This window comes from Alligator sinensis, unplaced genomic scaffold, assembly GCF_000455745.1.
Source record: "Alligator sinensis unplaced genomic scaffold, ASM45574v1 scaffold840_1, whole genome shotgun sequence".
NCBI lineage: Eukaryota > Metazoa > Chordata > Crocodylia > Alligatoridae > Alligator > Alligator sinensis.
Window position 1 is genome coordinate 377695 of NW_005842643.1, and position 14756 is coordinate 392450.

General features: G+C 41.4%; 1 protein-coding gene across 6 annotated transcripts in view; it reads left to right on the plus strand.

Moving 5' to 3' along the window:
* Positions 1-14756, plus strand: part of PRDM15 (PR/SET domain 15) — a 58572-nt gene that overhangs the window by 38194 nt on the left and 5622 nt on the right. For 5 of the 6 annotated variants that reach the window (XM_025215416.1, XM_014524648.2, XM_025215415.1 and 2 more), the window contains 9 exons: positions 1441-1535; positions 3003-3134; positions 5013-5147; positions 8355-8518; positions 9079-9158; positions 12345-12464; positions 13148-13279; positions 13755-13838; positions 14020-14195. In XM_025215416.1, the coding sequence (XP_025071201.1) occupies positions 1441-1535; positions 3003-3134; positions 5013-5147; positions 8355-8518; positions 9079-9158; positions 12345-12464; positions 13148-13279; positions 13755-13838; positions 14020-14195 (1118 nt within the window). The remainder of the gene's footprint in view (positions 1-1440; positions 1536-3002; positions 3135-5012; positions 5148-8354; positions 8519-9078; positions 9159-12344; positions 12465-13147; positions 13280-13754; positions 13839-14019; positions 14196-14756) is intronic. The other variant, XM_014524649.2, reaches the window with a different exon arrangement.

The window sequence follows — 14756 nt, forward strand, 5'->3', positions numbered from 1 at the left end:
CAGGTGGTCCTCGCCCCTACCTTGGGCAAAATCAAGAGGAGGTTGGATGATCACCTGTCTGGGGTCTTGTGACCCCACCATTCATTCCTGCCTGTGGCAGGGGGTCAGGCTAGATGATCTGTTCAGGTCCCTCCTGACCCTAGCTACTATGAAACTTGACAAAGCCTGGCTGGAATGATCTGGCTGGGGGGGGTGGTCCTGCTTTTAGCAGAGGGTTGGACTAGATGACTTCCTGAGGTCCCTTCCAACCCTAATTTTTTGTGATTCTATGTCAGCCTTAGGTGATCATAATGACCTCTTCTGGCCTTAAAAATCTATGTGCCTTTTGAAATGTCTGTGGCACCTGGAAAGTTTGTTCAATGAGTTGCTGTTTTCCATTGTGAATAAGACAACAGCAACTAAGTACAAATCCATTTGGAAGAATACAAATGGGTTTAAGACCAACACAACAGATGAGCACTTAATGCTTGATTCCAGGTCAGAAAATAAGACCATAAGAACTGAGAACCCCAAAGCTCCATTGAAGTTCACAGGAACAGCAGGTGTTCAGCACATTTAGAAAATTAGGCCATTAATCCTTGAAGCTGACAGCCACAGAAAAAAGATTTAAAAAAAAATATGCAGCAAAATTTCTGCCTCTTAATGCTCTGCATTTTGGGGATGGTACTATCAGTAATTTAGAACAGGACATGGTTAAGGTAGTCTGGGGTCCTAGCCCCACCATGGAATTGGGCATAGTTCTGTTCTCCATGCCAATAGCCTCATCCCCCACTTTGTGTCTTGATGACAGAGGGTTCAGAGACACTGTCATAGAACCTCTTCTCTCCTCGGGTATAGAAGCAAGAGCCCTTATTTTCCTCTTGAAAGTTGCTTCAGGGGTAATAGGTATCCTCACTGAACATGAAGAGGCCAACTGTTGGGTTGCTGAGCACTAGCAGCTCCCACTGGGCCTTTGATTGGTTGGAGGAGTTTTTACAATAGGCATTTGGTATGGTAAGAACATGAAAAATGCCATGCCGAGTCAGGTGAAGGTCCCTGTAGCCCAGTATCCTTTCTTTCTCTCTCTCTCACAGTGACAGAGTGCATGTCAAGGCAGAGAATTTATGCAGGACCTGTCCAGACTGATCCATCTCCTGTTCCTCTCCTACAAAGTTCCCAGTGTTTACAGGCCTAGGAAATCCTAATTTTGAGTACTTATTTGGCACAGCAACCAATAGGAAAATGAAATGTATCTTCAACAAATCTCTTGTACTTTTAAGCCACCTCTCACCATTGTAAGTAAGCACTGATCCTTTCATTAGGAGTCCAAAATCATGCAGACAGCACCACTTCTGTGTATCACTGTTCTGCATAGTGTTTAGTCAAAGTGTCATACAGTTTAGACTGGAAACCATGGTTTATTTTATTTGTATTTTTTTTGATGGGGACTGTTCCATTAAGGGGTGAGGCGCGTGAAAAGAGAAGATTTTGAGCACAGCGCAGAGAACCTGGTCCGCTACAAGAAGGAACCATCAGGATGCCCAGTGTGTGGAAAGGTAGGCTTCTTTGCCAGTGCATGCAGTGAAGCTTTGCATTCAAGTACCAAAAAATCTATCAGTGGCAGGTATGGGGTTCCAGCACAGGCTCTGTAGCTGGTTGTACTGAGCATTTAAAGTTGTGTTAAACAAAGCCTAATGGACAAATATCATGAACTATAATTCTTCAGAGATGTCTGTCTGTCCATTACCTCTCTTAGTCTGGATTAAGTTAAGTTTACCATATGCAGTAGCTCTGGCTCCAGCCTAGGGCACAGATCACATGGTAGCCCTGACCCCAACTAGTCAGGAACTCAGCAGCTCTGGCTTTGGCCCAGGCCTCTGCCCTGGGTCAGGGCTGGAGTCATAGACACCACAGCTTCCCTGCTGCTGTAGTCTCCCCCTTCCTCCTCTCAGGTCCAACCACTCCCCACCCACTCACACCACAGGGTCCACCCCATGTGGTGCACCTCCCTCCCTGCACCACATAGTCTCCCTCACACTCCCCATTCTCCCCCACTGTGTAAGCCATCTTGGCTCCAGCCAGGCAGCAGCAGCAGGAACAGCTATGACCCTGGCTTCTGATCTCTGGCTCCTGTACTTGAATCCAGGATAAGGCTTTTCTACCTCCATGCTGAATGGCGGGCGGGGGGTGGAAAACAGACCTTATCTTGGATTCAAGTAAATATAGTAGTTGGCTATGTTAGACCGGAGTCAGACAGAAGGCAGGGTAGAGATAAAAGTATAGACCAGTAATTCTTAAGCAGGGTGCTGCTGCACCCTGGGGTGCCAGAGATCCTTTCATGGGTGTTGTGGGGCACTGTACAATGTCACTGTTGGGTGTATATGCACACATGATTCACAGGCCCAGATATTTCAAATAGGAATCCATAATGTTAAAAACATTCTGACCTGTTGTGTTATTTTTCAGTTGTTTGCAATTGCAAAATTGCTTGTTTTTGACTACAGGAAAATAAAAAAGTAAAAGCTAAAAATTGGCATTTTCCTAGGGTTCCCTTGAGTCTATTCGGGGGTGCCTTGACTAAAAAGGTGGAGAACCACTGTTATAGACCAGCTGAATCAGAGTTTTCATGTGTAAGAGCTCACTTCAAGTTAATAGTCATTTTATTTTTTGTTAACTCCAACTCTACTTAAGTGTCAGTAACAGACAGAAGAGCCCTCCCTTATTTCTCCTAACGTAGTCTATATCATTCTGTTTCACCTGGTAAGCAAAAAATATCTGTGAATGCTTTGGGTACCTATATATGCATATTTTGTCGTGTTAATAGAATTTTGCATCAGTCCAGTATTGAATAGATAATGAGAACTCTGCTGTTAAATACAGACATACTGCTTCTGGGCTGGGTGACATGTATCTGTAGGAAAGCAGTATTAAATATGCCCTGTGCCAACTGCAAAATAAACCAAGAATAGCTCCAGTGTTCCTTTAGATGTGAAAAATTCCTTCTATGTTTTCTTCCACTCTAGGTCTTTTCATGTAGGAGCAATATGAATAAACACCTTCTGACACATGGAGACAAGAAGTATACCTGTGAAATCTGTGGACGTAAATTTTTCAGGGTGGACGTGCTTAGAGACCATATTCATGTTCATTTTAAGGTAGGTTGTTAATATTTTGATAAAGGACAAGCTATATTATATGTTATGGAAACCTGTTCTAGAAGGGTAAGAGGGTAGGTGCATCTGTGTTTATGGTGGGAGCTGGTATGCATTCTGGATCCAAGCCAAAATTTCCCTTTGGAATCTCAAACAGTGCATTGATTGATTGGAGGGGCTTTCCCTTTAAGTTTCCCTTTAAGTTGAAGCCTTTGCAGCACACCTTCATGCAAAACTGCATTTAACCATGTGTATCTGCAGAGAGTTTGTGGAATCTCCATGCTTGGGGCTTTTTAAGACGCAGCTAGACAAACCTTGGGTGGGATGATATAGTTCAGGTTAGTCCTGCTTTGACTAGGGGGTTGGACTAGATGACTTCCTGAGCTCCCTTCCAACCCTAATTTTCTATGATTCTTATGCTGGGGGAGGGAACTGAAGCAGGAGAATCAAAGAGGCCATCCCTTTAAGTATCAAAGGGTAGATTACATGGAGGGGGGAGTGCCATCTAATGGTTACAAAAAACAAACAAACAAACAAAAAAACAAAAGACATGTATGGTTACAGAGCCCCCCCCCCGAAGTCAGGAATCTAGATTGGCCACTGACACTCTGCAGGTCTGCAGTGCACTTATGGAAGTGACTGCAATGTTGTTGGATGTCCCTGCTAGTTTTAAGCTATCTGGCTTGGGTACAGGTAGCAGTGTAACTTGTGGTATCAGCATAATCTAATTTACCTTGCTTCTTAGCTCCATGCTGTATTGCAGCAGCTGGACTATTAAACTAGCTCAGGTATGCTTGCAGTGCCCTGCAATTGCTTCTGGGACTGCACTATAGACCATAGGTAAGCAACCTGCAGCACAGTTGCCAGAAAGTGGTTTGCAAAGATGTTTTGCTTGGCATGTGCGTCTCAGGTGGATGGTAGAGAAGGGACTGGGGCTGCACTGCCACAACAAGGATTGGCCTCTCATGGCTCCCCCACCATCTTACAAGTCAAGGTTGCAGGTGTTTTGTCACCCTGCCCCAAAAATGCTGCTGACCTCTAATATAGACATACCTTCCAAGAACTTTGACATGCCACTTAACCCACAGTCCCTCATTTTACTCATCTGAAGAAAAAAGAAAGCTTGCCTACATCACAGGGACTACAGCTTTCAAAAGTGTAAAAGGTGCTACATAAAGTGAGTATTAGTTAGTATAGACATTCTTGTACTAATCCACAGAGTACCTCCTGTTGGTGTGCAAAGAGCTAGTTGGTCAACTGCTGCTGCTCTTCCTTCAGTTTTGTGCTGTTATCTACATTAAAAAGGCATCTGAAAAAATACACTGAATATTTGCTTAATCTTGCCTCCTCAAGAAAGCTATTGCCACGGTTGTTATATGGCAGTTAAGTAACTGTGAATGAGATGAGGGAGGTTCCGGAAATAGTCTCTTGGGTACCATGTGTGAGAATTCCTAAAATAATAAATATCCTTGTGGGGAAATGTTTTATTTGTTTGACCCACCTGTTAGTGCAATTAAGTTTCACTAAGCCACTTGAATGAATGCAATTTCTTTGATCTAATATGAGCTTGAAAGGTGCTGTGTTGTTCAGTGATGCCATTAAAGTGATGTACAACTTTAACTGTGAGCCAGTTTAACTCTTGTTGATATTAATAGTAATTTCTTTTATATATGCACAGCTGTCACTTAATAAGCATGTCCAATCATGAACTGGGGAATTTTGACTTTACAGGGACTGTATTGGATGCAAAAGTATTTTATATTATGTTATTATAGCTGGTTATGAAACAAATTTGTATACAAGAAGGGCAAAGGATATATTAAGCTCTGAAATAGCTATTAGATTTAGTAAAATAGAATCTCCTTCCCAACATTAAAACAGGACATTGCATTAATGGATGACCACCAGAGGGAAGAGTTCATTGGTAAAATTGGAATCTCTTCAGAGGAAAATGATGACAACTCTGATGAAAGTGCAGATTCTGAGCCTCACAAGTATAGCTGCAAAAGGTGCCAGGTAGATTTAAATACTCCTTTAAAACTAATGTGTGCTTATTTCTTTATTTGTCATTTTAAAAGAAGAAATATGCTGAGCAGAATTTTAAAAATGTTGAGTTAACTAAGGAGGGGCCAGTATTTTGGTCTGCAGTAAAACGCAGGTGTAGATGCACCCCATGTGTATTTTATCTGTTTACAATGTAATGCCAAGTATATCAATAGTCTAAGAGTCCTGGCTTTGCCAAGAAGGATGGAGAACATCTGGTAGTGCGGACACTCCTCAGAAGCGTGAAATGTGTGTTTGAAAGGCCTCAGACATTAAACCTAGGTTCCCTCTTACTTGGTGATTGCTCTAGCCTCTAGACAAGTGGTTTTCAACCTTTTTTCATTTGTGGACCCCTAGAAATTTTTGAATGGATGTGGGAGGCCCCTTTAAATCGTAAGTGTGGGTATTCACGTATGTATTTATGACTGATCATATTCATCTTCCGTGGACCCCTTAAACATTGTCTGCGGACCACAGGTTGAAAACCACTGCTCTAAACTAATCTATAAATAGTGGGTGCCACCACCGTTTAAAAAAAAAAAAAAAAAAAAAAAAAGAGACAGTAGGCTAGTGGACAAATTAAGTGCATAGCTGCAGAAAGGTTAGCTTGTGAATCTCAGTCTCATAGATGCCTAGACTCTGGAGAAAGCTAGGATTTCAAGCACAACTCTTGTTATCAGCATTTCTTACAATCATTCCCCTTATAGCTTGTTGACAATTGGGATGCCCATTCCTTACATAATTAATTCCATGCACAGTATGGAGATGTTAGGTGTCAAATTTAGTGGTGTGTATTATGTTCTGGGAGCCAGATATCCATGAATTGTGAATTTAGTCCCTTTATGGAGCTAAGAACCCCAATTCCTCGTCTGTAAAATAGGGATAATTCTCTTAGCCCTTGCGTGCCTTTTCTGTTTAGACTCTAAGGTCTTTTGGACAGCAGCCATTTCTTTACTTGCATGTTCATGTTACTTAGCAAAATTGGGCTTTAGCCTTAACTGGTGCTTCTAGATGTTAGCATAATATCCGTGATTACAAACATTTGACCTTGCATTTAAACTTCCTGCCTCATTTGAATCCAGTTGTTTAAACAACAACTGGAAACTGCAACACCTGAAGCTGTGTTCTGAGTAACTCTTCTGATTGCCTATGCCACATACATTTATGGGTAGTTAATATAATTATTTGTGTTTGCAAATAAAAACAGAATTCATGTTAAGAAGTTATCTGTGAACTGTAGTGATGGAGCATAACTGCAGTTTTGCAAATGGAACAATCCATGAATAGTGTTGGAGGTCACAGCAGTGGAAGACACGTGTTGGCAATGCTAGGGGTTTAGACAGACTAACACCTGCATCGCTGTCAAGCAGATACAAGCTGCTGCAATGCAACTCTTACCTCTGAATGATCCTGTAATAGTGTGTGGCAAAAATCACTCCATCCCTAACTGTTTCATTCAGGTCAGCTTTCAGGCAACTAGGCTCATTTTGTATCACTGCAGGATTATGTAGACATGTAACAGCCAATATGTGCTCCCAAGCAGCAGCTCCCTCTTTAAAGGCAGCCAGGATGCATCCACAGCCTAAAAAGAAGGCTCTTTCTGGCTGAAAATGTTGCCCTCTTGAATGTCTATGGGAGAGCACCACAAAAGTAAATTGTAGCAAAATAATAATCCCTTTATTAAGAAACATTTTCTGTTTATCCTTCCCTCTTCCCCTTAGAGAGTGAAAAGACGAGTGTAAAAGATACTCTCCATCTACAGGAATCTTTCACTGACAGCAAACTGAGGTTAGCTGTAGCTCTCTAGTCATCCCATCTCAAATAACTCAAGGCCTCCTAACAGAGTGGTGTGAGGCACTTCTTTACCTCTCCTATGGCTCTCTGTGGTACCACCAACAAGGAAGCAACAGCCTGAGCTACCATTTCAAAGAAGTTTAAGTGAAAAGCTAATTTTGGTTGTCCTTCATAGGCCTGTTTAATATCAGGAATTGGGTACTGTAACAGGTTGCTTTCCCCAGCACCATCTTCCCTGTTATCCATGCCCTATGTGGGGCACCCTTGGAGTCCCCTCTAAGGTTTCTTGTGTCCCGCTCTTTATTCTCCTGTCACATCTTGATGAAAATTAATATGTTGGTTCTTGAAAGTGGGAGACTGCCAATTATGTTTCATATGTTGGGGTCTTTCACCTCCACAGGCCTTGACCCGGTCTTTCTCTAGCTAGACCTCCCCGTTTAAACCCACCAAACAGGGTTGGACTCTGAGACTCTATCCCTCTTTCCTGCTCTAATCTGGAGTCTGGTCTCCCTGGCCTAGAGGTCTAGCTACCAGCCCTATAGCTAGAGTAGCACAAGGCCAGGGGACAGACTTGCTTAGTCCCACAAAACAAAAAAAAACCCCAAACAAAAACCAAAATAAAATTGCACTGCAGGTGCACCAGACCTTCCTGGCCTTTTAAGATCGTGCTTTCAGGCACTGGGTCAGTGCACCCCAAAATCCTGCACCCCCACTAGCACCAAGGTCTGTGCACCCCCAAAAGTCACACCTTTGCTGGCACCAGGGTCCCCACAATGAGGCCGCCTCCTTCCCCTGATAACCTCACCCAAACCACTGGGTAGTCAGTAACCAAAAAAAATATGGACAGTGCTGTCCATGGGCAATAACAGCCACTAAAAAAAAAAAAAAATGCAATCAAAGAAAGCCACATACCAGCTTACATTTACACCGGGTTCATGCTTCAGCTCCCCACTGTAGGTTTCTAGGGTGGCTGCCATCTCTCAGGGCTTCTGTAGTCCCCTCTTCCAGCATTTGGACAGCTCACCAAGCCTCTTATAGAGCTCCAGGTTGCACTCCTTCCCCTTTGGCTGGCAAAGCTGACTGCACTCTCCCCAGGGTTTTTATAGTCCTGGCCTGCCCCTTCCAGTCAGCTGACTAGCGGGCCACATTCAGCCTTTAACCCCTTCCTTACCAGCATTCTGTGCCCAGAAAGGCCTGGCCTTAAAGGGGTGGATCTGCCTTCTAGTAACAGGGCTAGGGGTCCCTGTTACAGGTACCTACTTCCATGTGTGCAGAATTGCTTATTATTGGCTATTTGTGCTGTTGATCTCAATAGCGAGCTAACTAGTCACCTTTTTTCTGAGATTTCCCCCCCCCTCATGTATTCACTATTGTTCAATTCCACAGTTAACCTTTGGCAGAGGGAAGGAGTACCTGAAACACATAATGGATGTTCACAAAGAGAAAGGCTATGGCTGTAGTATCTGTAATCGACGATTTGCTTTGAAGGCAACTTACCATGCTCACATGGTCATTCATCGAGAGAACCTGCCTGATCCCAATGTGCAAAAGTAAGATACGTTTAACTAATCATATGTGAAGACTACTTTTTGAGATTACAGTGGCTGTTTCAAGTATTAGCATTTGGTAATGGCATTAGTAGGAAGGAGAGAAAGAAGTATTGGAATACCCAAAACTTTATTTGTGCAGCTTTAATATACCAGGAAAAAATTCATCCCTTAATTTCTTTTTGATTTAAATACGGTATTCATTGACATTGTTTGGGCTCATATTGTGTCCTTGTCATTATGCGAGTGGTGCCATTGGAACTATTTGTTTCATTCACGACTGTACAATTAGATCCTCGTTTATAGTAGGAAACAAAAGGAAAGACTAAAGTCCTGGATTTATAAAGTAAAGAATTTTAATGTAATAAATGTATGAGTGAAGGCATGGTACTAGCTGGCTGTGCTTAACTTTTGATGTGGTTTATGCTTCTTTTTTTCCCCCCCCAAGGAAGTTTTCTAGTAAGTCTCTTCAGACAATTTACAGGTACAGATTGAGATTGCAGAAGACCGTAGGCCTGTCAAAAGAGAATGTAAATATTGTTTTATTTTTTTGTTTTTTTCAGATATATCCATCCATGTGAAATTTGTGGAAGGATATTTAATAGCATAGGGAATTTGGAACGACATAAGCTTATTCACACAGGTAAAAATTCTGTTCTCTTTTTTCCCTTGTAAATTATTAATATAAAAAAAAAATCCTGTCCATTTAGCTTTCAGAATCCCTACCTTTTCTTGTCAGGAAAAAAATATGTATGATAGCCCACAGTAAGAACTACCCCCTAAACTGATTCACAGTAAGCACTGGGTAAAGATAGAGGGAACATACTGTCCAACAGTCAAGCTTACTATATTACCATGACTAAATAAATATTGCAGGCCCATTCAATATATAATCTCCCCTTTATGAGAACAATGATAACCTGGGATAACATATAAAAATTAAGCTCATATCCATCACCTTTAGCACCTATACATAACAATATAGAATTTAATCCTAGTAATTTATTAGGAAGCGTTAACATTTGGAAACACATGGGAATAAAAGATTCTGGACAATTATTCAAAGGAAATGGAGCTTTTGACAAAATGTAGTGTATTGCAGGTGACATTAAAATCCCATTTTTACAATACCTGCAATTGAGAGACTTTTCAACACAGTCCCAAAGAAAGGTAAAACCAGTACCACAGCAAGGAAATTTGGCGCCTGAGGCAAGCCTGCAGTGGCAGCCCGCCCTCACCTTGTGCACAGATCCAGGGGGCACCCCCCGCGCCCCATGCTTGCCTGGGAGTGCATGCAGTGGCGGGAGCCACTTCCCCCGTCTCCCCCTCTCTCCTCTCCCCCCAAAATGAGCCACTTACGGCTCCACCCCATTCCCCGCCCTGGCTGGACAGCGCCTGTTGGCACCCCTTCACTTCAGCACCTGGGGCAGTCGCCCTGCTCGCCGCCCCCTCCTTACTATGGTACTGTGTAAAACTCAGTATAAATCTGACAGAACTGAAAAAAAATTGGTCACACCTATGAAACCCATATTGTCTGTATTATATAAAGTAATTTTAAATAGTCATACAAAAGAAAAAACTCTGTTTATGACAAAGTGGGTTAATGACATTGGATCAGAAATTAGTATTGAAGAATGAGAGACCATTTGCAACAATGGTCCTCAGATCCATCTGCACAATAATAGAAGAAAATTATTTTAAAATCCTATATCAGTAATAGCATCCAATTCTGGGCTTCACACTTTAGAAAGGACATGGAGAAGCTTGAGAGAGTCCAGAGGAGAGCCATGCGCATGATTAGAGGTCAAGAGTGCAGGCCTTATGAGGAGAGGCTGAGAGGCATGGGACTCTTCAGCCTGGAAAAGAGAAGACTCGGGGGGTACTTGGTGGCAGCTTATAAGTATATAAGGGGTTGGAGAATATCTGTTCACCAGGGCACCCCAAGGGATGACAAGGTCTAATGGTCACAAACTGCAGGAAAACCATTTTAGACTGGACATAAGGAAAAACTTCTATACTGTCCGAGTCTCCAGAGTATGGAATAGACTCCCCCCAGAAGTGGTGCAATTACCTACTCTGGATAAGTTCAAGAAACATTTGGATGCTCACCTTGCTGGGGTCATCTGACCCTGGCTGACTTCCTGCCTTTTTGGCAGGGGGCTGGACCTGATGATTTTGCAAGGTCCCTTCCAGTCCTAACATCTATGAAATCTACCTCACCCCACTTACAATTAAACATATTTTTGGTACAGGAGCAGGAAAATGTTGTAGGGAGTGCAGTTATTTGTGAAGATTCTACCACCTATGGTGGATGTGTCCTAGAATGAAACTGTTCTGGAAGAAGGATAGAGGTATAATGAGGAAAGAATGCCTACACTCGGATAACTCCTTAGTGTTCCTATGGTTTCATCCTGACAGTACAACATAAAGTTACATGTAAAAGTCCTAAGGAATTGATCACTTATCTTCTAGTGGCTGAAAGAATCAACATTGCAAAAACATGGAAGAGAAGTGACACCCCTAAAATAGCTGCCTAGTTTAAAAAAGATTGGGAAGTTTTATAATGGAAAAGTTGTCCTATCAAATCAATATTTTGTAGGAGAGAAGAAAAAGATACTTGGAAATTGGATAGGCATTTTTGGAATTTGCTTAAAGAAAAAAGAAAAAGAAATATCTCTGGCATGTAAACCAGAAAATGTAAGAAACTGTTTTGAATACTGAAGAAAAGTAGAGGATCTGTGAGCTAGCACTTAAGAACGAATTTTGAATAAATTTAAAATCAGATGAGCAGAAGATAGTGATATTTGTATTATGTAGAGTTCTAGGGGAAAAGAGGGTGTGAATTATTATATAATAGAAACATGAAGGCTTAATGTTAATGGAAATATAAAGGAACTGTCAGAAACTGAAAGGAAGAGAAGAACACAATGCAAGGTGCTTGTGGACATTGACTTGGGTTAAGGGAGCACTGTTGGTGGAAGATAAATGTCTTCATATATATTTTTAGGAGAAATGGGTATATCTTTATATGTCAAATCTGTTATTTGATTAGTTCGATTAATTAATAAATACAATTACAAAAAAACCCCTTTATTAACATTGCAACATTTATGCTTCATGGCAAGCCAGTTTTCTCCACCAAATAGTTTTGAAGAAAGTAAATAATAGCAGAGCCCTGATGTTCTAATAAAGTCTTTATCCAGTAAAATATTGACTGTGTAGTCCATCACTACTGAAATCTTCATCCATGCCTTCATTTCTTTGTCACCTGGAGAACTGCAGTTTCTTCTATCCATGCTGATGTCCCAAAGTGCCAGTTCCTTTCTCCAGCACAAGCAGAATGCCATAGCCGATTTCTTGCATTATGTCATCCTTAATCCACTTTATTCCGTCCCCATTGCTCATTTCTGGATCCAGTTCAAATACGGTCCTTGGTTTTTTTAAATTTCTTTGGGCTTATTCTAACTCTTTATCTTCATCCTCCTACTCCTTCTACTCCTTTCCCTCAAAACCACTCTTCTGTACTTAAAAAAAAATCTCAGCATTATTGATAAAAAAGTATTACTTACAGTTTATTGTCAGAGCCTGCTGTACAGTTTACTTGTATATTTTGGCCTCATTCTTGCTTTGGATCTTATAAAAACCTATCTTACCTCCCTTGCCTATATCTCATAATTCATTTTGGGACACAGTATATATACAAAAAGCTGTTCAGTAGTTGGGTTATTCCGCAGTGAATCTATTGCCAGAGATTTGTCAGCTTTTAGGAATACATATATTTTCCACCAGAGATCTTGTTTTATATTGATGGGTTTTTTTTTTATTTAAGGTGTAAAAAGCCATGCCTGTGAGCAGTGTGGTAAATCATTTGCCAGAAAGGACATGTTAAAAGAGCATATGAGAGTCCATGATAACATCCGAGAATACCTGTGTGCAGAATGTGGTAAAGGTATAACCATTCCCTTTTTTTCCATTTCTCTGAGACTTCATGCATGTCCTTTTATCATAATAAAAAATACACCAACATTGAATGCTGAGATAGGAGATACTCAAGGTGAAAGGAGTCCTGCACTTTGAACACTTTGCTCAGGATAAAGGGGCACATAAGCTCTCCCTTAATTTTATATTCCTCAGTTCCTTGGTCTTCAGTCTGATTTTTAAAGATTTGTATCTGTCATTCTGCTATTTGAGGAGTGTTTGTCCCCATCCCACTTTCAGATCAAGAAAGAGCCAAAAAGATCACAGCTTAACTGTTACATTCTAGAGTGATTTTTCAGTGTTAGCAATTAGAATAAGTACACTTATTAAAATTAATAAGCATAATTATTGCTATAATTATTAAATTGGAATACATGTATGTTTCTTTATAACTTGAGCAAATTTGAATATCTGTTCAAATGATTTCCATTGGTTTTGTGGAGAATTTGAAACAAAAGTACCCATAAAAGTGTACCTCTAGCTAAATTATTAAAAACAAGCATTTGGTGATACATTCTACTAGAGACCAAACGGGGACCATCTTGAAACATGCTTGTCCCGAGTTGTCTTGCTGCCCATTGGAGGAGGGATACATGTGGAGAATGTGGCCTTATTTTTGTATCAGGCCTTTAGCAAGATCTTTCTCTCTCTCAGGAATGAAGACAAAACATGCTCTACGTCATCACATGAAGCTCCACAAGGGGATTAAAGAATACGAATGCAAGGAATGCCATCGGAAATTTGCACAGAAAGTCAATATGCTAAAGCACTACAAAAGGCACACAGGTGAGAGCTCCTCCAAGGACCCATTATCTTGTGGATATTTTACTGAATTAGCTAAATGGGGCGGGGGCGGTTTAAAACTTTATTTGGACATTTCAGGAAGAATTCTACTCAAAGCAGTGAGACCATAAAGAGCACAGTTTAAAGGAATATGGATACTAGGTTTCCAAAAGTAGGAACACCTTGGCCTCATGCTGTGTGATTTTTTTTTCCTTTTTAAATGGACCACTGACTATAGGATAAGTGTTGAGTACTCTTTTTGTCTTGAATTAAGTTTTGAACTTTAATCTGCAATGCTAAATCTTACTCAGGGCACTTGCTTCTTCACAGGTTGTATTTCCTGCAGTGCTTTTGCAAACAGTGGCACAACTGGGGAATAAAAATGACCAGTGAGAATGATTTGTTTTAGTAAAGATTCCCACTTGTCCCAATACTTTTAATTGTTATTGTTCTGATTAAATATTCTCTTTTCATGCAGGGATCAAAGATTTCATGTGTGAGCTTTGTGGGAAAACATTTAGCGAAAGAAACACAATGGAGACTCATAAACTGATTCATACAGGTAAATCTTCTCCAATAATAGTTTCAAAGACAACAATTTGCCAGTCTGTCCTTGGTGTACTGGATTAGCTTTTTCACTATGTTATTAAAGGAACTGACCTAGTTTCTGAAATACTGGAAATCAGCTTTACAGTATTCACTTTGAGAGCTAGATACTAATGGTGTTTTTCGTTTGCTGTCAGTAGGGAAACAGTGGACATGCTCAGTCTGTGATAAGAAATATGTCACTGATTACATGCTTCAGAAACACATCCAACTAACTCATGATAAGGTAGAAGCTCAGAGTTGTCAGCTTTGTGGGACAAAGGTTTCTACAAGAGCTTCAATGAGCCGACACATGAGGCGCAAACACCCAGAGGTGGGTAACATAGCATACAAATTATTGCCTATTATATATTTATTTGGCTACCTTGTTACTTCAGGTATGCCATACAGTTCATCTTTTTTCTGTTTTGGCAGCTCTGATTCTCATTTAAACTATCCTTAATTTATACCAGTGTGCTTAACCTCCAGTCTGGGGAACAGATCTGGCGCACCACGCCATGTCATCCAGCCCTTGTGCTCCCCACTGGTCTGAAAATGTGATGATGGGAGAGCGGTGGCACCACTCCCCTGCTGCCAAATTTCCAGATCCGTGGACCCTGTGTGCTGGATCAGGCACCTGATCCCAGTGTGTGGGGCTGGGTGAGGGCAGAGCCAGGGTCCAATCCAGGCATGTGGAGGGTTAGAAGGGGGCAGTGCTGGGCTACAGGGCCCTAGCCCAGTCTGGAGGTTCAGGAGAGGGCAATGCCAGGCTTCTGGGGCTTGATCCCAGCATGCAGAAACAGTGCTGGGCCCCACAGCCTGATCCTGGCATGCCAGGCTCAATATGGCCTGCAGACCAATGCGTGTCACTCATCTGGCACATGGGGCCAAAAGC